The sequence below is a fragment of the Martes martes genome (genome assembly GCF_963455335.1).
Source record: "Martes martes genome assembly, chromosome: 3".
Taxonomy (NCBI): domain Eukaryota; kingdom Metazoa; phylum Chordata; class Mammalia; order Carnivora; family Mustelidae; genus Martes; species Martes martes.
In genome coordinates, this window is record NC_137890.1 from 10921420 (window position 1) to 10947747 (window position 26328).

The following is a 26328-nucleotide window of genomic DNA, read 5'->3' on the forward strand; positions in this document are numbered from 1 at the left end:
CTTCCTGTAGGAACTGGAAGAGGCAGGGGCAGAGGAGACCCCTGGTTGGGCCATACAGTAGGAGCCATGGAAGAAATAAACAAGGGTGTAGGAGGAGGTGAAAAATTAAAATAAAAAAAAACAACTGTTTTCTATTTACAAATTTAAATAAACAGAACAGCCTTCCCCGCGGTGTTTGTCTAAGAGTAGCAGCTTTGCTGCTGTGTAGGTCATGAAAAGGTTGGTGTAGAGTTTAAAACTTCCCATTCTGTTAATTTCTTAAAGAACAGTCGTCCAGAGTCTCAACACAAAAGCTCATGATTTAATGAGGAGCAGAAACAAAATCTCTGATTGTTGGTGTTTCAAATTTCATTGGCGTCCTCTGGCAAACACAAGTTGATCCTTCCCAGCTTCAATACCCTTTAGCCTTCAGTATAAGAGCACATGCTGAATAGGGAAGAATGGCTGGTTGTTATGTTTATTTACCCTTACTACAAGCTGGGTTAACCTCTTCAAAACAGCTTTACTAAGCCCGTTAACCACACCGCCCATATGACCTGCAGCAGCATCTCTAATGTGATGCAAATCTCGCAGGGGACCATATGCACCAGCTCTGCCGCATTGTGTCTTCTTAGAGGCTACAAGTTTATTGCTGAGGGGGCCCTGTCCCGGCCATACATTTACAGGGGGAAGTGGCCTCAATGGCAAAACAGTTAAATGGGGAAATTAAGGGAGAGAATGGATGGTCTTGTGTTTCTGCACTTTTTTTTTTTTTTTTTTTAATTGCTGGTGACTGTTGACCCAAAGCATTCACCCAGGATGAGGGCTTTCATAGTTCTCACCTACTGGTTCAAATGGGTGGAGGTTTCATTTTGGAAGGTGGAGATTAAGAGTAATCAGTTTTGAAGATTTATTTTCAGAAGCTATCTGATACTTAACTTTTCTATGCCATCTCTTGTTTTATCAGATTTATACTGAAATAAACAGAACCCCTACATTTAACCACTATTTTTTAAGACTGGCCTTAAAATTATTTACAGTGTTGAGTAATGAACAATGTGGGAAACATCTAATGTGAGAAAAGTGAAAGGAGCGTACATATTTGAGAAAGATCTGTTTCATTAAAGCCCTAACATGCCCCCAGACCATCTCTCTCCACTGTTTTATCTCCCTGTGAAATCATAAGTGCATATTTGTAACACATTAATGAGCAATAAAGTCATAAGCTTGGAATCCAAAAGGAGGAAGTTCATTTTTAGAGGGATAACTGGCCAGTGAGATAACACACACACACACAAATGGTGATTAACATGAACTGTAAATGGGAGAAAGGTTCCACTCTGGCATACTAACAAGTTGCCTTGAGTATTATGGTTTGTCTTTAAGAAACCCACTGTATATGTTCAGCCCACCTGATGAGAGCTTCATTTAACAGATCATTTTTCCTTGATGGCTGTGGCAAGCGTAACAATGTTCTGGGCTTGCTTTAGTAATGGCATGTCGATCATACTCCCTTGGAAAGTAAAGGCTCCCTGGAAAACAGAGAATACAAACTTCCTGAAAGAATGTTCAGAAATTATAGGCTTCCTTTCTGTGCATGCGTGTACAACAAGAACATTTTAGATTCTACCTGAATTATACCGACTTTCCTACCCAACTTTTGAGAAAGCCAAAGTAAATTACAGGGGAAAGATTTCTTTTTTCCTCCTGAAGAGGGGAAAAAAAAAACCAAAAAAAACCACCCTTCAGCATTTTAATGGAGGGGAAAAGCATCACACAGAAGGTATCTGAAATCATTTGTTTAACTCTTGAAATCAAGCAGAAAACAACTATGGAAGGAAAATGCAAATATTTCCTTATATAGCTTTTAAAATATGGCACAGAGCTTTAAAAATAGCAATATGCTCTGGTAACCAATTGTTGTTTGAAAAATAACTGTATGATCAGTTTAAAGGCAAAATGCTTCCTTCTTGTAACATAACTGAGGGGTAAGACTATCATGGGATGGGAAAATGTAAGGTAGGATTGTACTCAATAAAAAGAGATTTCTCTGTTGGTATAGATGTGCAGAAGAGGACTAGAATGACAAGGGACAAGAGCCTGTGACAAAGAAGACACAGGTCTGTTGAATGGCGAATCTGGGAAGAATTACTGAGATCTCCTAGTTCATCCCCATTTTACAGATACATTTTCTTTTAAGCTTCTGTAAATACTTATTGAATGTGTATGTGATCTGGGTCCTGTTCTAGATGAGGAAACTGAGGCCCGGAGTAGTTAAGTGATTTTCCAAGGTCACGTGACTAGAGACGTTAGAGCTGGAATTAATACTTGGATATCGGAACCTCAACCCTTTATCAATCGGAAATCCCCATGTTAAGGTAGTATCTTTTTTTTTTTTTTTAAAGATTTTTACTTATTTATTTGACAGACAGAGATCACAAGTAGGCAGAGAGAGAGGTGGAAGCAGGCTCCCTGCTGAGTAGAGAGCCCGATTCGGGGCTCGATCCCAGGACCCCGGGATCATGACCTGAGCCGAAGGCAGAGGCCTTAACCTACTGAGCCACCCAGGTGCCCCTACAAGGTAGTATCTTTACTGCATCAGAAAGAGAAAAATTAACTGGACAGAAGGCAGTATGCCCAGAATCTTTAGTTAAAGTCTGGTTATTTACATTCTTTTAATCACTTCTTTTTGGTGTTTACAATCATAGCTCTTTTTGCTTCTCCTTCCTTCCTTCCACCTGTTGGCAAGGATGCTGGCGGATGAGAGCACTCATAATCCTTGCTGATGGTCCATCTGCACATACTGCCGCTCATTTCTGATTTCACAAGTACCACCTCTCAACAGACAATGTTGTCATTACTCAAAAGATCTGGGATGGGTCTCCTGATCTCTCTGAAAACCCTTGTCTCCCACAATGACAAGAGTTACACACCGGATGGAGATTTGAAAAGGTGGCAGGGAATCCTTAGCAATGACTTTGGAATTTATTTTTCAATCAAGAGAGATTTAAAAGCCAATGGGATTAGAGTTTTCACCAGTGGGTACCTAACCTTCTTGGCCTTAGAACGATAAATCTGGCTCATATGAGTACTTGTGCTGGCCTAAAAGCCTATACCTGAAGTCATTTTCCAATGCTCTCATTTTTACTATTTATAGTTCTAGACTGACTTTTGCCTAATTTCATTCAGCCCAGAGTGAATTTTGGGCATCTCTGTGGCCATGATGAATTTTATGAATTCAGTTACAAGTTCCAAGGATGTTCTGTGGGTTAGCATAGCATGTGAAATCAGGGTGGGGGACTCACGCTGTTTTATAAGGCAATAGTCTAGTTTCTTATTGGAGTAAATGATGAAGACCAAAGGCCTCCTGGTTATCCGCCCACCAAGTGGATTATGGCCCTGTAAAACAGCACATCTGTCCTGCTAAGGTTTAAATAATAGGCTGGAGAGATGAAATTAGAATAGATGCACATGAAATCAAAACGATGCAGAGAGAATCAAAATGACGGCCTTGGGTTTATGCCGTTTCCCAAATCTGCTTTGGGTTCCATGCGCACATCAAAGATGCAAAATATTTCACGGAGATCACTTCTTTCTTTTACAGCGGCAGATTTTGCTTCACTTCCTTCATTAAGCCTAAGCTGAAAAACAAAGTTCAGCATTTTTGTTTGTCTCCTTCATCTCTGCAGATTGAGGATCTTAGTGTTATGAATTAGACCACCTAAGAGGAATAATCCTCCTGCTTTCACATAGTGACCTGTAATATGGTTGGGGTTTTGAACGTAAGGATCTACATGTGAACTGTGAATGGGGTCTGTTGGTCAGGATCTGGAAAAATGCAGTCTGTCAAATGTTACTTGGATTTGTGGGGAGGGTTTCAAACAGTCCTTAATGAATGATTAGAGATAGGTTTCCATTTTACAGGCCAGTGCTTTCCTGAGAAATTGGCATACCATTTCAAAAAGTATAGAGAACCTCCATCAGCTTGAAGATTCAGACTATAATTTGGTTTAAAATGCCTTTAAATAGTAACTTATTCATAGTTAACTACCTTAACAACCAGGACTACAACAATAATAATAGCTGTAATTTTTTGAGCAGTTGCTAGATCAGGGACTGCGCCAGAGACTTGACACGCTTTATTTCGTGTAATAACAACACTGTGAAGTAGATACTATTATGCAACCCTATTAAAAATTTCTTTAAAGAAATTCTTTTTAGGGCACCTGGGTGGCTCAGTTGGTTAAGCGACTGCCTTCAGCTCAGGTCATGATACTGGAGTCCCGGGATCGAGTCCCACATCGGGCTCCCTGCTCGGTGGGGAGTCTGCTTCTCCCTCTGATCCTCTCCCCACTCATGCTCTCTCACTCCCTCTCTCTCAAGTAAATAAATAAAATCTTTAAAAAAAATTAAGAAATTCTTTTTAGGGGCGCCTGGGTGGCTCAGTGGGTTAAAGCCTCTGCCTTCGGCTCAGGTCATGATCTCAGGGTCCTGGGATCAAGCCCCGCATTGGGCTCTCTGCTCAGCAGGGAGCCTGCTTCCTCCCTTCTCTCTCTGTCTGCCTCTCTTCCTACTTGTGATCTGTCTGTCAAATAAATAAATAAAATCTTTAAAAAAAAAAAAAAAAGAAATTCTTTTTAGTTGTGGCAAAAACACATAAAATTTATCACCTTAACCACTTTGAAATGTACACTTTAGTAATGTTAATATATTTGCATTGTTGTGCAACAGATCTCCAGAAATTTTTCATTCTGCAGAACTGAAACTCTGTACCCATTAAACAACTTAGTCCTAACCCCCTCTCTGGAAGCCCCTGGCACCCACCATTCTATTTTCTTTCTGTTAAGTTTTGTATCTATCCCCATCTTATAACTGAGGGAACTGGGGCACAAAGAACTTAAGAAACTTACACATGCCTGCCCTGTAGTTACTGAGTATAGAACTGGGATAAAAGCTAGCTCTAGCTGATCCAAAGGGTGTGCTCCAGGCTTATACTCTAGGTTTACAGATTGAAAAGTGTGTTTTGTTTTGTTTCTTTAAAGATTTTATTTATTTGAGACACACACACACACACACACACACACACACACACACACACACAGAGCATGAGCAGGGGGAGAGGCCAAGGGAGAGGGAGAAGCAGACTCCCTGCTGGGCACAGAGCCTGATGCAGGGCTCCATCCCAGGACCCTGGGATCATGACCTGAGCCAAAGGCAGACGCTTAACCAACGGAGCCACCCAAGTGCCCCTAGATTGAAAACTGTTTTCTGAGTGGGCTTCCTGACCAATTGCATCAGAATCATCTGAGGGGGGCCACGGGGGATGTAGCTTGTTAAAATGCATACAGGGCCCCATCCTATATGGTTTGGTGCAGAAGGCTGGGGGTAGAGTTGGAATCATCTCAGGATTCTAAAGCACATTCAGGTCGGAGCAGTTCTGTGTTTTAGCTCCCCTGCTTAGAAATAATAAGGTTGACTTTGATATGGATCTGACCTGATCCCTGCCCTCAAGGAGCAATGTGCTGGAGGAGACAGGAAAGAAAAGAAGCAGGTGCCATAAAATGCAAAAAAAAAGGCCAGCATGATGAGCACAGAGAGATCTGAGGGTCTGAAATGAGTGTCCTTCTCATCCACTCAGGATCACTTTTGCCAGCTCACACTATTCACGTGGATATGATGATCCTGGGTACCCAGTGCATATCGTGCATTACCGGCTAGAGTTGCCACAGAGTTCTGGACACAATGGGCTCTTATTCAGCAGTTACCTATTGAATTATTTGTTGTAGTAAATCATGGGTCAATCACTTGGCATATTTTACGATACACAAGTTTAGGGTTTCAGACTTCTGGAAGGTAATACTATCTTAGCATACGTGTTATGCTAAGGGTATAACCCATCTTAGCATCCGTCTTATGCTAGGGGTAAGACCATCTTAGCATACATGTTATCTGTATAGAAGAAACACTTCCTCTTAGGCTAGGGTTTTTCTAACAACTCACTTATTGCCCCGTTGGTAAGACAAGCATTGAGGTGACAGGAGTTCTGCCAGACCCAGAAGTTCTTTGTTGGGGTGAATCTGACTTAGAGTTTAATAGCAAAAGTAATGATGTCGGTGGTGGTAGTGATAACGACAGTCATCACCCATAGGAAACATTTAGAGGAAATATTCATATATTTTGCATTTCTGGCACTTAATACTTGTGACTTTTTTCTCTACTAAAAGGATAATTTACTAGAAACACAAATTGATCTAATTCTTTCCCTACTCACTTCAGTTTTCAAATAAGGTCTCTGAGCACTTGGGGAGTTCTCTCTGGCGTTCCGGTGATGGTGGGGCTCTGCTGGCACAAATGATGACATCTGAGTAGAGCTGTCACAGCCCTTCTCTTGTAGGGTGACACTCCCCTTGTAGGACTCTAAGCCTAATGCCCAGTGAAATATTTACCTGACAGCAGTTCCTCGTGAATCCTAAAACTTTTGTCAGCACTGGCCATTACGAAATTTCTCTTCAGGATCTTGGCTGTGTCCTCTGTTTGCTCAAATCTTGCAGACCCAGCATGGCCTATGATGAGCTCTTCCTCACTCACAAAATCAGCCTCTCCTCCCTACTCCTCAGAAAGGGGGTAGGATGATACTCTACTGAGGTATTCTGATAGGACACCTTCATTCTTCTTTCTTTCCCATTTTTCATCCTATCACATGGGGAGTCCTTGGACAGGCCCTAGGATAGCCCTCGGTTGCCACATGATTTGGTTATGACATTCCTTTTAAGGATGTGAGTTTGGGTACGAGGCACCCACAGCTCAGTGGGGAGGTCTCTCGGAGAAACTGCTGGGACGCTGACTGGGGAGTTGCACCTTCCTCACTGGGATCTTGTGATCTTTCTCAACACTGGATAGGATCATTCATTTGCTTAAACCTGGCTTTGGCTCCCTTTGGATTTACAAAATCAAGTGCAAGGGGTGCCTGGGTGGCTCAGACGGTTAAGCCTCTGCCTTCAGCGCAGGTCATGATCCCAGGGTCCTGGGACTGAGCCCCGCGTTAGGTTCTCTGCTCCACGGAAAGCCTGCTTCTCCCTCTGCCTGTAGTTCCCCCTGCTTGTGCTCTCTCTCTCTCTGTTAAATAAATAAACAAAATCTTAAAAAAAAAAAATCAAGTGCAATTTCCTTAGCAAGGATCCCAGGCCTCCCCACGAAGAGACGAGACACTTCCTGGGCTTTCAGCCTTGTCTCCTGCCAGTCCACCACACGCACACCCACACCCACGCCCACGCACACTCTTCTGTACCTCTCCCATATGGTCTGTTCTCTGCTCTCAAGGACATTTCCCTGTCTGTCCTGTAAACTCCTCATCCTTCAAAATGTCAGAAGATGTCAGGTCTATGAAGTGTTACTAGAATTCTCTGGTAGGGCTAATTTCTTCTTCCTCTTTTCTTTTCTTTCCCTTCCTTCCTCCCTCTCTTTCTTTCTTTCTTGTAAACTCTATGCCTAATATGGGGCTCGAACTCACGACCCTGGGATCAAGAGTCACATGCTCAGGGCACCTGGCTGGCTCAGTTGGTAGAGCATGCAACTTTTTTTAAAGATTTTATTTATTTATTTGACAGGCAGAGACCACAAGCAGGCAGAGAGGCAGACAGAGAGAGAGGAGGAAGCAGGCTCCCCGCTGAGCAGAGAGCCCGACGCAGGACTTGATCCCAGGACCCTGAGATCATGACCTGAGCCGAAGGCAGAAGCTTAACCCACTGAGCCACCCAGGCGCCCCGAGCATGCAACTCTTAATCTTGGGGTTGTGAGCTCAAGCCTCACATTGGGCACAGAGTTTACTTAAAAAAAAAAAAAAAAAGTCACATGCTCTGCTGACTGAGCCAGACAGGCGCCCCTCTTCTTCCTTTCTCTGTTCAGCCTCCCATTACGGCCCTTGTCACACTGCCTTGTAATGATTTATTTACACTGCTGTCTTTCTCACTAAGCTGTGAGACTCTTGAGGAAGGGGCCATGTCTCATAGATCTTTGAATCCCCAGAACCCAGTACTCAAAATGTGGTTTGGAGTGGAGCTTGGCTCTTTTGTGGGGCTCCAGCTGGATGACTGAGGGGAGAGTGATATCAGAAGATGCTATCTGTCTTACCTATCTTGTCTCCTTCATCTGCAAGCATCTTTCCGTGCCACCTGATCTTTCCCTGGTCTGGTAATACTCACTGGTTGGTTGGCTAACACTAGCTGAGCCTCCAGCAGGGCACAGGGACTTTCCTTAACAAACGTGATGCTGGGCTGGGGTCAAGTTAACTCATGTGAGTGACTTAACAGTTAAAGTGCAAGAGAATCTGTCATATCTATGGTACTTAAGGACTGAGGAGCTACAGAGAAACAGGGCCATCAAAATGGAGATGGTTTGGCCAGAGAAGGGCTTTGAGGAACAGTTACATTTAAAGTCAGGTTTAGAAGGTCAAAGATGCCAAAGGAACAAGAGAGGGGCGGGGGATACTGGGAACAACACATAGAGACATACCAGTGGGGTTGACTTTCTCTGTTCTGCAGGAGCCCTCCATGCCTCTGGTCACCAGTGATTCAATAGATCCAGCTAAATGAACGATGATGGTATGAGAGACTGCATCTGTCTATGGCTGAATGGAATTCTCTAGGATCTACAGAAAGGGAGCCTGACCCAGCCTTTATTAATATGGATGATTGCTGGTTCTGATACTCAGTAGCTGCTTGACTCTCCTTATGCAGGAACGACTTAGATTCTGCTTGATGAAGCTGGACTGGAATCCCTCCGTTCTCGTTGCATGCCCTGGTGGACCCAATACTTGCTCCTTCCTGGACCCTTAGGGGAAGAGGTTGAACCACTTTCTTCTATTCTGGGCATTCTCCCTCTGTCTAAGAGTGCTCTGGGGATCCAACAATGGGAGAGCTAAGAGCTGGCCTGGTCCAGCTTTGCTTCTGAGTGGGACTGTCATACGTGGGTTGACACGGGCACCAGGGGGAGAGGGCTGAAGGTAGGGGAAGGATGTTCATTCTCCCTTGAGGAGGAAATACGGATTCCCCCAGCAACTATAGCCTAGGCTCTAGTTAGCTATAGACCTTGGTAAGGCCTGGAATCTTTATTTCCAAACGGAAAATTGGAGAGGTGCAATCTTATTAGGAAGATCCACTGCCAAAAAAAGAGATTCATCTAATAGTACTTTACGATTTTACAAAACATTTCAAAAGTATTTTCTCACCTGCAGGAGGCAGGACATGGAAATTTCTGTTTTACAGATGCAAGAACTGAACTTCAGATTTCATTAACCTTTTTAAAGGAACTTATGGGAAGGATAGGACTAGAATCTAAGGTTTATCACCCCAAATCCCAAACTCTTCTCCCTACTTGGTGTACTCCAAAGTATGACTGGTAACAGTGCTACCTGAGATGGTTACAGAAAAATATTTAAATATAAAATTTGGGGGCACCTGAGGGGCTCAGTGGGTTAAGCACCTGCCTTCAGCTCAGGTCATGATCCCAGGGTCCTGGGATCGAGCCCTGTATCGGGCTCCCTGCTCCGTGGGGAGCCTGCTTCTCCTTCTCCCACTCCCCCTGCTTGTGTTCCTTCTCTCTCTGTCAAATAAATAAATAAAATCTTAAAAAAAAAAATAAAAAGGCTACCTTGCTGTTAAAAAAAAAAAAAGAGAGAATATTTCTGAAGACTTGGGAAATAGAGAATGCATTTTTCTTAATTTAACACTTAGGTTGTAGTGATAATTTGAGAGGTATTTTAATAATATTTTGAATTAAAATTTAATAGCCAATTACTGCTGTGGCCAGAGGATTTCAAATGCTAATGTAGCTCTACATGAATTTCTACAAGTTCAACCGAAGCCGTTCCACATGGTCGGCAATTCACTTTGGGCTGATGTGTCATTACCACGAGCACTGAAATTCTGACTGATGACGTTCCATGGCCTTTGATGGAAAAGCCTTTTAAATGATTCCTAAGAATGTAATAGTTAGAATATCTGAATGGGGGCTAGTTTTGTACCAAACTGGGGAAAGCGGTGACAACTCAGGCCTGTTGCACTGTTTGGGAAGGCCCCTCAGCCCCTGCCTCAGAAGGGGTGTGGGGTGTGGGGTGTGGGGAATCCTGCATCCTGGGCAGCCTGTCAGATTTATTTTCCAATTTCTGAAAGGTGAAAAGGCCTGGAGAAGCTCCCTTCTTATCCTTCCCATCTTTCCCCCTGTAGTTCTCGGACTATAAACACTCAGAGCACAGAACCATCAGTGGGGTATGAAAGGCAGGGCCCTGGTTGGGGCAGTTCACTGGCCAAGTCAGTAGTGGCCCAAGAGGACACCAAGGATCACCTGTCCAAGCAGCCCCTCTGTGACTTTCCACCCTAGGCAACTCGCTAGGATGGGCATCCTGAGGTCTTCTGTAGCTTGCGGCTGAAACAAAGAGAAAGGGTCTTGCTTCTCCGGGTTCTTCCATTTAAGGCACCTTGATGCAGAGGTTAGGAATATGGGCTCTAGAGGGCTTCCCCATCAAAGGCCATAGAACGTCATCTATCAGAATTTCAGTGCCCGTAATAATGACACACCAGCCCAAGGTGAACTGTTGACCATGTGTAATGGCTTACCTCCTTGAATCCAAGCTCTGCTTTTTCCTCGTGTGGGTGATCCCCAGCAAACAATGTTATGCTTTCCTGAACCTCAGTTCCCTCACCTGTAAAATGGGGATGAAAATACCTCCCTTACAGAATTGTTGTGAGAATTAAATAAAAGAATGCATGCAGTGGCTTGTCACAGAACAGGCTCTCAGTCCATGGGGAGTTGCAACTGCTACACTACCCTTGCTGTCACCACCACTATGGTTGGGTCCCCTGACACTGCTACCATGATCACTACCAGTGCTGTCACCTCTACCTGACTGCTGTCACCACCACCACGATCACTGTTGTTACCGCCAGTGCTAGTGTTAGCCCGCGAGGACTTAATTCCACTTATCACAGAAAGGGCCAGTGAGAAGCACAGAATTTGAATTATAACAAGATTTTGTGATTTCAGAGTAGCTTTAAGGGTTCTGAGGGACATCGACATTCTTCTTCTTCTTTTTAAAAAATATTTTATTTATTTATTTGAGAGAGAGAGTGAGAGCATGCGAATGTACAAGCAGGGGAAGCAGAAGGTAGAGGGAGAAGCAGGCTCCTAGCTGATCAGGGAAACTGATGTGGGACTCCATCCCAGGACCCTGGGACTATGACCTGAGCTGAAGGTAGAAGCTTAATGACTGAGCCACCCAGGCGCCCCAGGACCATCAACATTCTTGAAGATGCAATGAGTAGAGGCTAACTCATGCCTAAAGCTTCCTGCCCCCTCTAAACTATAAATCATAGATTGAATCGTCCCTTTAAGAAACTAGACTCAGGCGCTACATATAATTTGACACAGCATCAGTATTTGAAGACAAATACGTTTAAAATAATGTAAAAGCTTAGACTATCAGCTGAGGAGATACCAATCAAATGCAGGTGATCTGAACAGGAGCATCACTTGCAGTGCAGGAGGGAGTAAAACAGAAAGACAGCCTTCCTGGCACCAAGAGCAGGAGAATGAAGACTACTAGCAAAGACACATGTCCTGATGCATTTATAAAAAGGAGGAAATTCCTTGGGATGTGGAAACTGAGTGAATGTAAAATGACATTCATTAACATTTTGCTTTTTAAAAAGGAAGCATGAAATCATTTAGCTTTAGCTAGAAACACTTGTGTTATCCACTGGTAAGATTATTTGGGGACTTCACCAACAGTTTTAGGAAGTGGGGGCAGGGAAGAAAAGAAACAGTGGAAGCCTTGTGAGATGAATTTGGCAGGGAAGACGGAGGTGGCTGGACAGTAGGGAGGAGAGCAGAGGCGAATGTTTGGGTCAATTATGTTAATATGTGACCCATCCCGAGGTGTCCACTTGCCCAGATGGAGGATGTCAGTGGATCAGAGCCATCCTTACTTTACAAACGGACAGGGGAGACCAAAGGTGCCTTTGTTTCGAAAGTTCTCGGAGCCCATGAAATATAGGCTGTAAGATTTATCTTTAAAAACATACAGACAGAATGATGAGAGAGGGACAGACAAGTCTTTATTTTAAACATCTTCTGCTAAGGGAATTTGGCAAAAGTATGCCATGTGGAAAGCTACCTACTGAGGTGAAACAATCCGATTTATAAGCATCTTGCAATTTAAAGGCGTTTCCACATTTGCTAGCACGTTAGATGTACTTAATTTTGCTTTTTTTAAAATAGCTTTCCTGAAGGATAATTTGCATACCATAAAATTTGCCCATTGTTAAGTGTATAATTGGTTGATTTTTAGTAATCATAGAGAGTTCTGCAGCTATCACCTTCCACTCAGATTTTCTTTAAACCAGAAATCTCATTTGAAAATATTTTTATTTTTAGCATCGAGTTAAATGTGTAAACATTTTTATTTAATTTAGAGTATTTCATGTCTAATTTAAGCTGCTATTGCCTATGAGAAAAGCAAAGAATGTAAGTCATTTTAAAGCAGCTTGCAGCTATGAGCGATAATGTTAAACGTCTTCTATTTTATATACCATCGGCTTTTTCTTTCTTTAGAGAACACATCTAAATGAACTAACATTAGTTCAAAATCACTTTAAATTTTAAAAATTTATTAAAATGTAACTGATGAACAGTGATAAGATAACTGGTGAAACGTTTTTTTCACTTATTCTAGAAGGAAACAAAAGGTCAGTATGATATAAACCGTTAAAAGCAGAGTGAGTAATTTCCTTCTGACACTGTCAGAAATTTAGAAACCAGTTGGCCAAATAGTATTTACTAAATGCATACTGTATACCTATTTCTGCCCAAGATGCTGTGGGGCGGTATGTGATTCGGAAGACGGAATTCTTTACTCTCTAGGGTAGTGGTGAGAAATTTCCCTACTTTCTTTTCACTCAGGCCCACTAATCTAAAATGAAAAAAAAAAAAAAAAGAATTATAGAAACTCTTGATTTACATTTTTTAATAAAATAAAAATTCCATTTGCCTGTTTTTAATATAAAAAGAATTACAAAGTCTTTAATAAGTACAACAAAAAATTCAAAGAATGCTCTGAACTTCTTATAATCGGCTAAAGGAGAGAAGGCAATGGACGGTGGTGGGGTGTGGAGATGATGTGGGGGGAAAGGGAGATAAAGAAGAAACAAGTAAGAACTCATGGAAAGTAAAACGAGGAAGGAACTATTAATAGCCACACAGAGAAACACACCTCCAGACTCGCACATACAAAAAGGGAGAAATACTGTACAAAGAAAAAACCGAGAGAAGATGTCCAAAGAGTAAAACCATCCTTTCATGGCCCTTGTTTGGATCTTGCTATGAAAGACACTGAAAGCCGTGGTGTTTTGCGCAACCACAGGTACAAGTGAGACACAGGACATTGGGAACCTGTCCTTCGAGTGAGATGAAACGGAGCTAGGGGCTAGATACGGCCTCTTTGCCAAAGGCTCCCGGTTTAGCTCGGAGAGTTTCCAATCTACGCCGGGAGATCGAACGGATGATGACTAATAAAACAGAGCAGGGTTTGCAGGAATCGGAGCCAAGAAGTCTTTCTGGGGCAGGACAGAATTGAGAAGGAGGGCGCCGTGTGGGGAATTAATAGCAGGGAAGTTTGGGAAGGCACGCAAATACTCTGTGCTCTTTCCCTCCTCTTCGGTTTCTGCTCATGCAAGAAAAAAAAGTGCATGACTAAGAGAAAGGTACTAATCTGAACTAACCAAATTCTCATTTTGTTTGTGACTGAACAGTTTTAAGGCTCTATCTAGTTTTGGTCACTAGTGTGGGGTTCACGGAGACCCAAGTGAGACCACATTTATGCTAACTGTTCACACCTTTATTTAAAAAGTTGGCCCTGAATGCTGGTAGGGGCTCTCCCACCACCTTGGCCGTGAGTGACCACAGGTAACTTCTAAACCCTTCTTGAGTCTCAGTGTCTTAAGCTGTAAACTGAAAGGATTTAACTGGAAAATTTCTGAGATTTTATCCCAATTGAAAGAGTTACAATTGAGCAAAAAAAAGGTCCTGAGAATATAAATCAGAATAGAAATACTTTGATTAAAATATCCCTAAGATCCTTATAAATTAAGGATGAAGCAAACAGCTTTAGAAGAGATCAGATTTAACCTATATATACAATTTTTTATCCTCTAGTACTGAACCACTAAAACTGTGTGAAATAGGATATATCGGCACTAGAATTGCATTGCCTTACTTTAAATGTTTAGAAATCTGCAGTTTGTTGCTAATCAGATCAACCCTGACGTCCTCCTCACTGGCACTCTCAGCTTTATAACGAATTTGACTTTTTAAAGTCATGGCATACTGTTCTAAAAATATTAAAGGAACAAGGAAATAAAGGGGGAAATGTAATAACCGAGGATCTCAAAAGTAGAGTTGTGCCCCCTCACTTTTCATTTTCAGTAGAAATCACTCGGTTCTGATTTTAGTATTCCTGCTTACAAATAAAGGGGGGAAAGGCTGTGGGTGGTGGGATGCATGGGTGTGGGAGGGTACATTGCTGTCTATTAGTGGAATGAACCCTTTCAGCCGACAAAGACAACAACCAAATCTTTAGATGGTTTATTTGATCTGCGTGAAAGAGTGGCAGTGGGATTTCTGGCACTTGAATAAGCGGAAACAATATTTTTGGCTAGAGAGATTTCTGAGTTCTCTCAGGGAGCCTTCTAGAAGGCCATCTGGCCCAAAGAGTATTTCTTTTGTAAAGCCCTGCATTTGGAAACACAAATGAAAGGTGTATGAGCAGCAATCAGATACCTATGAAAATAATTTGCTTTCAATACTTGGAGGGGTGGTTATTATCCTTTGTAATTCTCTAGATGAAAAGACTTCCATGAGGGAAAAAAGCCCCTCTTTCTTTATTAAGATATAAATTCCCAGTTTATGTTCCAGTAGAGGATTTACTTATTAATGTAAACTTATTAATTTGCTCTACGGTTTTCTCACGAGTGAAATTAGAACGTTTCAGTGATATTTACAGTTGTTATGTCAAGTAGTGACCTTGTTTTTTGACCTTTATAATTGTTAATTGAACCTAGATTTTAAAGATGAACATTTCCTGTTCCTTGGTTTTTTAGCTAGCTGGTGAAGCTGTAACAAATGAAAAATGTTGAAAAAGTAAAACGAGATCCAAATGATAATGATATGAGTAAAACCGAAAATGAAGCAAAGCTGTATTTGTAGTCAGATACTAAAAAAAACAGGAATATTCTAAAAATTCTATAAAATCTATCACATGTAATATACTTTGCTATTCTTTCACATTTTTCTGTTAGAGTCTCCACACAGAAAGAAATGCTAAATTCTTATATTAAAATATCTTAGGATTACAGATCAATCATTTCCTTTAGCTGTCATTTTTGCCAAGAAGAAATGAATACAAAAAGAGAAAAAAATGAGCACTGAGTTTATAATAGAGACTTGAAAAAAATACACTGTATCATAATACATGAATATATATATATTGCATAAATACTTATATGTACTTATATGTAAATTATAGTTTCCATTGATACATATATATTAATATTAACTAAATATTTGCTTGAGATGTTTTCCTATCAGTTACGCAATTTTCCTACTATATACAATTTCAAGTTGATAAAAAAAGAACTGTAAAATCCCATTTTTAAGAAGCAATACTAAATTCAGTTCTGAATGGAGAATTTACAAATAGTGGAATCACCACTGTTATGGAAAAGATGACATCAAAAATAAAATTAACCTTTAGGAAAACCTTTTATAGGTTTAAAATAAATCATATGGAAAGTGATTTACCCTGGCTAAAGTTTCTACCAAATAATTTGAAGCTAAAATCATTAATGACATGCAGGTTGTATCTCAAAATATATTTTTCTGGAAAGACTGGAGAAAAACACAAGTCTGATGAATATTGCAGATACATATCTCACAACTGATGTCTGCTAAGTTTGACATATTTTAGCTTATGGGAATTAAAATAGGAGCACAGAGTATTGGAAATGTTTAAGATTTTTCCAACAGATTTTAATAAGAGAAGATGACCCTGAGTCCCTAATGTCAATCGATAGCCTAATTCTTATTAGTGGGGACTGCTGTGCCAGGCAAAATGCTTTTGCCTGTAAATATCTATAGTTTCCTAAAACAAAGCAGTCACAAGTACCGTTATCTGCCAAACAGTGACAGATTATATGAGAGATTATTATTTCTTAATGTAAAGTACTTTTTAACCTGACATTGGACTAAAGGGCATCAGACTTTATTTCCTAAAAACTTCTAATATAAATGAAACAAAAAAAATTCTGTGACACCAAATTCTGTGACACCAAAGTTCTCCAATAATTAATCTACTTTGTGATCTAAGTATTCCCACAAATTTTGTTATTTGGTAGGAACAGAAAAAAAGGTATAACTTATTTTTGATAATAATTACTGTTATTACAATACTGTTATTGTTATTATTATTATTACACAACAATACTAATTATTGTCACTATAGAAAACAGAAAGGACCCAGCATTACCTGTGAACTTCAGCTATACCTCCGGTCTTAGAACAGAATATAATTTAAGATGGGAACAGAAGAAGAGAAAAGCAAAAATACATAATTTTGCCTTCTTGGGTCATTTCTACTTAAAAACATTACTTGAATGAAATTTTCATCGGAGGGAAACAAAGGTCTTTTGGAAATTTGTAACTGTCTCACTAGGACACAAACTATCAGTTTACCATCATTGACTGAGTCACCTGTGCTTTGGACAAAGTATCCGAGGGTGTATGTTTTCATCAGCGATTCACAATTGAAATAAAACAGATTAGATGTTTGTTGGAAGCAATACTTTATACAATTGAGCAACCTATTTATACTAAATCTTTACAAACAGAACGCACATTATTTAAACCCCAAGACCCTTCAAGACCCAGAGTCACCTACCTGCAGACCCAATTTTTGTGACCAGCCAATTTATAAGCAAAGTGAAAGAAACATGCGAACTGGATAAAATAACCATATGTCCCCACTGGAAGCCCCATTACTTGAATCATTTAAACCTTGCTGGACAAAGCACCAGGAGAATTTGCTGTAGGAAACAAACCTATACCAATGGGGCAGGGAGGAAATGACCTAATGGTGAGTCTCCCTTCTGCTCTAATTTCTGTGATTCTGTGTTAAAAGCTGTCCTGCCACATTGTTGTGAAAGCTTATGCCCCAACAAGACAGCATTTCTTATTTAAAAAAAAAACAAAAAACAAAAAAAAGCCAGTTCTGAATTTAACATTTAAGTTGCCATCATCAAAGGGCAAGGACACTTTGGAATAATTTTGTTCGGGAACACTTCTAAGATACAATGGAAAAGTGTTTTTTCCTTCATTCAAGAACTTAAAAAATGCCAGGAAGAGTGTGTTTCTACTTTGAATTTTGTTTGCTGGCTACCCGAAATTTACAGTAACCTCTTCCATACTCCTGGCTGCTTACGATGCTGAGTGGGATCCTTTGATGTTATTCAATGTGAAGCCCAGTGTAGGCGGTTAATGGAGGCAGCGGTGGCCCAGACTGGAACCCTGCTCAGTCGCCATTTTGATGGCCCACATTCTGCCTCAGTTTATCATTTCAATAGGAAGTATTTATCGGCTGACATAAGGAGAGGCAGAGAACATTTAGTGTGTGCGGAGGCACAGGTAGGACAGGGGAGTGGATGGAGTTATTTGCATGTATGAATGAATAAGTATATAGCCCTTTAGGAAAATAATGATGTGCGTTCGTGGAGGTGCTGGGTTTTGGAGTCAAGATATAGAAATGGACATTAAAACAATGTCATTTTCAAAACAAATCACTGCAGTGCTTTTCTGACAGCCACTCCTGATTTAAAATGAAAGAATCCTATTTATTCAGAAATTAGTGTAAGTCCAAATGGGATGTTTCCAATGTCACATATTTTGCCCTTTGAATATAAGTGCCAGTTTGTGCAAAGACGAGCCTGTGAGTGTGTGAGGGTGAGCAAGTATGCAAGGTCAGAGCTGAAGGCAGGTATCTGTAACGACGGGGAGGGAGTGACCCACTTTCTACTTTCCCAAGTCCTACAATTTTCAGGTGTTTATTCTGCCAGTGAAACGTGCAAGTGACACATCTCACATTGATGTCACCAGTTCACCACAGAAGCCAGTTTTGTCTTTTTTTTTTTTTTTTTTTCTCCCCGTAAGGGGCTGTTTAACGTTTAGAACCTTGGTGATGTTTCAGCATTCTTTCTTCCCCAAGACCGTTTGCATCACAGGTATTAAAACTTCACTCCTTATGTCGGTAACTGGGCTGAGTTTAGATAGTACCTCTAGGATGGATTTATAAATGCAACTTTCCCCGTTCCCTTACAAAGAGGCAAACGGTATTACTGCAAATAACCTTTAAGATAATTAACTGACAATGCTGCAACTAGCATAAAATCTTCCTTCAGGCGACACCTAATTTAAGTGTTACTGGCACAAAGTGGAGACAGATTGCGCATCACCACTGCAATATTTACATAGCAGAAACCCACAGAGCAGGAAACGCGAGGCTCAATGATGCACTAAATTAGGAACAACCGTACTCCAGTGTTAATTTGCTCTCCATTCTATCCAAATCTCAGGTCCAGAAATTGGTACAAACACATACACAGCCTCCCACTCTTAAATGATTAAACCGGAGGAGCTTTTTGTTACATTTTTGCCCCCGAATTAAAATAACTTGAAAATTTATTTCCTCTCTCCACAAGAACCATTTGATCAAACTGTGTTTATTTCATTACAACTTGCATTTGCTTTGATCTAAAATTATTTTCATATGAATGCTGCATTGGAGTCTATAGAGAAAAACTAAACAGACTACTATTTTCTCAAAGGTTTGCCAATATAGTTTATGAAAAGAAAAAGCTATAGAGCAACTTGAAGGCCAGGTAGTGAAATATTCAGAAACATGGAAGGGCAAATTTACCTTAAGTGAATTTCTCCCTGATGAATGCTGTCCTCCCCCCACCTTTCCCCTTACAACGCAATGAGTTTTTGAAACGACTCAAACGATATCTAGTTTATATTTTTCCCCCACAGTATTTTAAACACCAGTAACAAAACATTTACCTTTCCTAATTGTTGATGTTCTTTAAAGGCAGCGATCAGTTCTTCAGCCCACTTAATTTTTTCAGGGGAAGGAGAAAACTGTTCCTGTACCACGGCAATTTGGTTAGGGTGTATCACCTGCTTACCTACAAGAAGATTAATAACACCGGAAACACGAAACAACAAACAGATGTTCAAACAAAATGTCTCAACCACGAAAGCCTCCTAATGCTTCACAGACTGTATGTAAAATAACGAATTATTGTAGAACTTTTTAAAAAAGAAAGTAACTGCAATCTGGCAGGCTTTTCCAGAATACCACATAAGAAACACAGAAGAATGGGAGTAATTGTGTTTCTGATCCTATAGAAATGCCACCTTAGTGCAGATAATCTCTCATTTTTAGTTACAGGTGGGTTGACTAGGCAGCTCCTTGGCTAATCCTTTGGCTGGAACTTTAAAGGATAATATCTGCAAATTAGAGTGATTATTTTGAGTTAAAGTACAAAAAAATTATATGTTAACTCTTTCAAATTTTACAAGTTGTCTTTTGCTTCTTTTGTACCATTACCCCACCTGCCATGGTTTCTTTTAGAAGTGGTCTGCTGGTTTTCATAAAGCTTAGAGAAACAGATGTTACAACTATATTAATATCAAATAGTGGCTTATAATCATATAATATATTTAATTTTCTTTCTTTAAGACAAATACAGTGTGTCATTTCTAACCACTAACAGAAAATTGGATTTCAATGAAAAAATTTTACTCAGTACAGTGAAACAGAAGGCAGATTTGAACACAGTGGTCTCTAGATTACTCCATTTCAGAATGTTTAAATAAAAAAGTTACTGAAAGTTTCTCTACCCCAAAACATAACCAGGTTTTCCCTTCTTTCTTGTAGAATGAAGACTGAATATTTCCCTCTTATATAGATATTTAGATACCCCAGAAGAAAGCTTATCTCTGTAGTGAAAAGCTTTCTGCTGCTTTTCGGAGTTTAAGATCCTAAGGAAAAACACTACACACACATAGGACTCACAGGCTTCTGTGAAATCGTGCCGTCATTAAAAGAAACAATTTAACAATCGGGGAAGTGTAAAATTGAATCAGATCATTAATAAAATACAACATAATTTAATGTTATAATAATGATGAGATTATATTTTATTACATGATAAAATTATGGACATATTTTGTTCTTTAAAAATGAATGTGCACTTAATGATAATTTGCTCTCCTAGATATAGTTGTCCACATATCAATTTGCTTTGCTTCTGAAATAGTTGTTTTAACATTTAGCCAGTACAAATTATACCCGTGATGTTTTAGAAAAGATCAATTCCTGTTACCGTCATTATTCTACTGAGTAGGAAAAAACTCCCAATATTTGTAAAAAAAAAAAATTTGAGTATTTCATGCAAAAGAGTTTAAGTGGATAAATATAGCAATATCTTTTCTTACAGTAGCATAATTAGAACACCTTCACCTTGCTGTTATTTGATTCCAATCTGTCAGCATACTAATAAAACATTAAAACCTTATACAAATAAAGATGCTTTAAATTATTTGAGGAATCGTGCTCATTTCGGCAGCACATATACTAAAACTGAGGCATAATTTCAGGGAACAAATAATATCAGTGATGACAAATGAGAGCTTTTTTCAATAGTAGGTGCTGCAATTACATTTAAGTCATCTAATAGTTGTTACAATATTATTAATAAAGGATGTCAGTTCTGGTAGTCATTTTGTACTAATTGTTAGACCTGAATTTTATAATTTATGTACATAATTTACATAGATGTGTAAAAAGCCAGATTTCACGGGAACATCTTGGTACAGACACTATGACTTGAAGGGCGAAACATAAACCATCTAGAAATACTGGGAAAGCACTGATGGCTGCAAGTACACGTATTTTGGTAGTGAGGCTAATTTTAGGATATGTGTTAAGTTTTAGAAATTTATGAACATCCATGTACGAAGTTTTCTGTGGCTGATTCTTGTATACCCCAACAACAGAATGTCAGACTTTAATGCCCATGTGGGAGTGAAGCAAATATTTTATACAGAAGGGCTGTTATTGGCAAGTTACTGAGGGTGCAAAATTGGAAGACATTAAAATTTATGACCATGAAATCCTTTTTACAGTACCACTTGATATATCGTGCTTTAAATCAATACCTGTCAAGTCTTTTAGGTGACTGTATGATGGTGTCATTTTTGTCTTCTACAAAAGACTGCAAAAAAGAAGAAAACCTAAAGGGCTTCAAATTTATCATCTTTCTTCTCAGCATGCAGTGATGACCAAGTCAGCTGTTGAAGCTTTATTCCAAGATTTAGTTTTGCTTTCTTTTTAGAAAAATAATTCCTAATGTTAATAGTCACTTGTATGGCCAATGCATTGATTTAAAATCAATCCACATGGACTGTGGCCCCGTGAAATAATGACCGGAGAAGAGAAACCGTAAAGTGCTGTTCGATGCATGGCTAACTTTTAAAAAACTACAACTCATTAAAAAAAAGTATTAAAAGTAGAGAAAATCCTTATGCATAGACTGAGTGCTGCTCATCAGTGTTAGGGGTAACACGATACTTTCATTAGATTTTAAAACTTCCAACCACCTGCTTCAGAGTGGGTGCATATTTCTTCTTCCCTCCTTGCTTTCCTCCCTGCTTGTGCAGAGCCCAAGTTATGGCAATTAAATGACAAATAATTAGGACAAACAGATCACAACTGGGTCTAAAATAATCAAAGCCCTTATTGTTTCAGAATACTACAAATAATCTCGTATCTTATTACCGGACTAATTCCCTTTTACTGGTATGTAGAAATATAATTGGGACAACAAAGACCTTTCTAAAAATTGCAAAATGGTTATGAAGTATAGCTCCCGACTTTACTGACTTGTTCACTTGAATATATAATGGGCACTGTACCCTCTGTGCCTCCCCATTCTCCCCCTGCTTCCATTTTTTTGTGTGTGTGATTTAATACTCCCTGTTGTTGAGAAACAATAGTGCCAAGCCCATAAGCTCCTCATGCTGAGTTGGGCACAGTCTAGAAATTTAAATCTGATTTGAAGTAACTTGTCTTCTGCGATTGAATTAGGGACCAATTTAATTCAGCCCTGTTTCTTGGAGAAATTCTCAAACTCCTTTATAAGTTCTGGAGCAAACATTTACCCCAGAGGTAGTTGAGGACACCCAGGTTATACTGAGTGATGGTGATACAGGCCAGCATCAATTCAGTGTTTTCAGAAATTTTTTTTTCTTTTATTGAATTAGTGCCCATTTCACAGCAACATCTGGCTGCTTGGCAGCCAATGCCACACATTTTAGACCAACAACATCGAGGTCTATTAGATAGATTTCATGGAGTGTTTCTCCAACTTTTCCATTTGGGCTATGCCCTAACTGGTCACTGGAAAGAGGCAGGTGTAACAGGCCATGGGGACAAGGACAACCTCAGGGCCAGGAGAGGACTCTTTCGTTCTTAGTCACTATTAATGTGGGGAGGATTCATTTATTAATAGTTCAGATGATTGGAAAATATTTCCCTATAAGAGATCACATTTATTTACTCATTTATTTATTAGACAAATTTGGGGGATCACAGTTTGTTTTAACTCTTCATGTTAAAGACACAAAAACAAATTGTCAGAACTTTATTTAAGTCTAACATAATACTGAAATTTCCTAAGTTGTTTTATTTTATTTGGGGGTAAACCACCATCTATTAAGATAAGTTTTACATTTAAGGTCATTTTATGAAATATTTCTTTGGACACATTTCAAAAATATTTACAAAAGGGACAGCAAGGATGTTTGTCTCTTTTCCTTATTAGCTGAGTTAATTTCTGATCATGATATTCTTAGAACTTGTAGCAGAAGAATAAATAAGAATAAAAGAGCTTATGGTGTTTCTTATCTATGGTTGTGTGTGTGTGTGTGTATGTGTGTGCGTGCTCACAACTATGGATGTGTGCTTGTGTGTAGAATCCTATTGTGGTTTTGAAAAACATGGATTTCTGTTGCAAAAACACAATTTTCGGTTGCTCCCTGGACTCCTGGGGATCTGAGTGATCGGACACACCAATCAACAGATATCTGCCTGCACTCCAGGACTGGATTGCGGGAAACCCGCTGATCTTAGTGCCAGCCAAAGCCCGTAGGTGTCACCAGGTGCATAGACACTTACTGGGAGGTGGGAGAAGAATAAGGAGCTTGAAGTAGCAGAAGAATAAAAAACTAGTATGAGTAGTAAAAAAAAAAAAAAAATCAAAGAAGAGCTCACCAAAGTTTTTTTCAGAAATGAATATTTTGAATGTTTGAGGACATTTTCCTTTTCCCCATCAACCCAAATTCTTATAGCAATTCACTCAAAAACACTTCTCTAATAACCTCATCCCTCCTCTAGGGTCAGCAAAACCAGAATACTTAGAAAGACAGAAAAAAAAATGGTAACTAATGTAAAGAGGAAATAAAACGAAGGCTTCATTGTTTGAGTTGCCCCGCCAAAGGAAAACACAATTTGTTCAGTAGGTTCTTGCCCTAGATGACATTTCCACATTTCAAATAGTGCAGTAAGTCTATCAGATATGTGGCTCTGGAATGTTTGCTAATTTCGCTACTGCTTTCTAAGATATCATCAAGAATCGTACCAGTAAATCCCATCGCAGCTCCTTCCCTTGACTGCCTGAGGAGCCCCTCTCCATCTCGAAAGTCAATGTATACCAGATCTATGGCCTGCAGACCAAAGGCCTTCGCTGTAACGATAATCTTCTGTCGGGCGTACAGAATATCTTGGGTATCTTTACTACTTGTTGCACCTGAAATGGGATGTGAACAGAAAAAGGAGACATGAACTCTGGAAACCAAACCCAGCCACCTATTGTAAAAACTCGGTTTGTAAAGACCTGGGAATTGCTCCCCAGCAAAATGATGATTCTAATATAAACAAAGAGAGGGATATGTGGAGGCAGAGTTAAGTCACTTATGTGTCTATTTATCTTGGAAGGCATCTTTCAGTGTCATTACTTGTGTGTGGATTAAGAAAGGGCCTCTCCTGCATCTCAGGAGATACAACCACAAAGGACTTGATAGGTCACCAATTACTTCTGGTATATTTTATCCTTCTAGCCATTGCTTGGAAAGTATCAGTCCAAAGACGGCACCACAAAAGGTGGCCAAGCAGCTGGGCAAGGAAATAGTTAACTTCTCTCGCAGAGCCCAGAAATTCGCGTGCTATGGTTGCCATGCCCTGCCATAACTAAGGTTCTGAGCCAAAGAGCACAGCTTCAGGGTTGGGATGAAGAAATTGGGGAAACGGAAGGGCACTCATTTTGAAAAAGGCAGAAAGTGTCCACTGAACTGTCGGAAACACAAAAGTCTCTTGGAAAGGCTGGTATTAAAATAAGCTCTTTTTCTTTCCCCCTAGGGGCGGGTGTGTGTGGGGTGTCACTGTTTGTATTTGGACCGTGACACTGCTCAGGGAGCGCTCCAGGCTTCAGACCACTGGCACTGTGGTTCTGCAAATGCTTTGTGGACTTGGCCTCTTTTCTAGGTGTGCCCAGAGTCACTAGTAAGACCAGAGGCAGAGTGCACAAAGGATGGGGAAGATTAGTGGAAACAAACATATTATCTCAATAAATATTTAATAAGAGTTCTGACATGTATTTTAGGAGGATTTTAAAATCTGTTTAAAATAATATTTGGATAGTACATTTAACATAGAAAATGATTCATTAAAATGTAAAATTGCCTTTATTTGTGTCAGAAGCCTACATAGCCCTAAGACTGATGTGAAAACAAAATATTTAAGCAACGGAGAGGTTATTTACATATTATACTCACTATGAACAAAGTAGATGTCATATATTCCCCAACACATCTGAGGTTGCGACAGGCTTTTTATTATTTTATAAATGAAGAGAAGTAATAATACAGTGTTCTAGAAGCAGGACAGCTCCGAGGTGCCCTAAATTATCAGAAAGTATTGCCCATTCAGAAGAACCATTGTTATGGTTGGCAAATATATATTGTCATGTAAATGTCCATTCATGAAGGGGCAAAGAAAAAATACACACGCACACACACACACACACAGAGATTGAAAAAGAGAGAAATGTGTTTGATACCTATGCTGGCCCGAAAGTCTTCTCCTCCAAAAACAACTGCATCTAGGAAAAGACCCACTTGAGGTCCGGTCTTCAGTGCTTCTTCACACACGGCCTGTAAAAGAGCAGAACAGAACCAAATCTCACAGAAATGCAGTTTAGAGAGAAGCAGCATGGTGTATTCCAGTAGCAGAAAGATGCAACTCTTAACACAGTTTGACTGAAAGCAAACTAGCAGTCCTAAAATGCAGCCTAAATTTACCTCTTTTGAAAGGCTTTTAATATTGTCCAAGATAAGTATGTTGTATAGATTTGCTTTCTTCATGGATTACGTTAATACAGTTACAAATATATATTAATACAGTTAACAATGTTTGAATCACAGTTCATCTAAGTTCTAGAGAAAACTTTGAATTAACTCATTTTGATCGTACTGTAAATTATTTCTCTTTTTTCCAAAATTTGTTTTTGTTTTAAGAGACTCTCAAACAATAAACATAGAACCACAGAAGAGAAGGAAAGAATTTTTAAATCAAATTAATTGGATTATTTGCATTAGGATCAGGATTTCCTAGTAAATGGTCTCAGGATTAAAGAGAGTCAATACAAAAATCTACAACTCCAGAGGGGCAAATAAAAATGCAACAAGTCATTCAAGATGTATTTATTAGCAACTTTTATATTTCTATGTGAAAATATTTCTATGTGATTTGTAACATCTGTCCTACATGTTAGGTAACTGAATCGTCGGGAACTGAATCTACCAAGGTGGAGATTTAGCATGCTAATGTATGTGGGTGGGGAAGACCTGAAAATCGGGAGAGGACACTGTTGATTAATTTCAGGGATTGTAAGTGCTCCTAAGTATAATATGGAATAATGTGGTGCCGTGGAGTTTAGAATTCAATCATTGTCTGAATCTCGTCACATCTAAGGGATATGCTTTGATTATATCTCAGAATTATGGGGCAGGCTGGAAGAATTTGTGGTCAGTGGCGTAAATGTGCTGATCGTGAGGCTTGAAGCAGCTCCCCGAACATATGCACTCTGCCCCTCCTGCATGGTCCAGTAGGTCTCAAAGTTTCCTCTCGGA

At 39.7% G+C, this 26328-nt stretch overlaps 1 protein-coding gene across 2 annotated transcripts in view; it reads right to left on the reverse strand.

Annotated features, from left to right (window-relative positions):
- Positions 1 to 278: 278 nt before the first annotated feature.
- The window catches only part of CLYBL (citramalyl-CoA lyase), a 254413-nt gene continuing 228363 nt past the window's right edge, over positions 279 to 26328 (reverse strand). The window contains exons 5-9 of one of the 2 annotated variants that reach the window (XM_080798211.1): positions 25257 to 25350; positions 23781 to 23948; positions 19138 to 19262; positions 1392 to 1511; positions 279 to 426 (exon numbers count right to left, since the gene is read on the reverse strand). In XM_080798211.1, coding sequence (XP_080654337.1) covers positions 1416 to 1511; positions 19138 to 19262; positions 23781 to 23948; positions 25257 to 25350 — 483 coding nt within the window. In that variant the 3' untranslated portion in view covers positions 279 to 426; positions 1392 to 1415. Of the gene's footprint in view, positions 427 to 760; positions 1512 to 19137; positions 19263 to 23780; positions 23949 to 25256; positions 25351 to 26328 lie in introns of those variants that run through there. The other variant, XM_080798212.1, reaches the window with a different exon arrangement.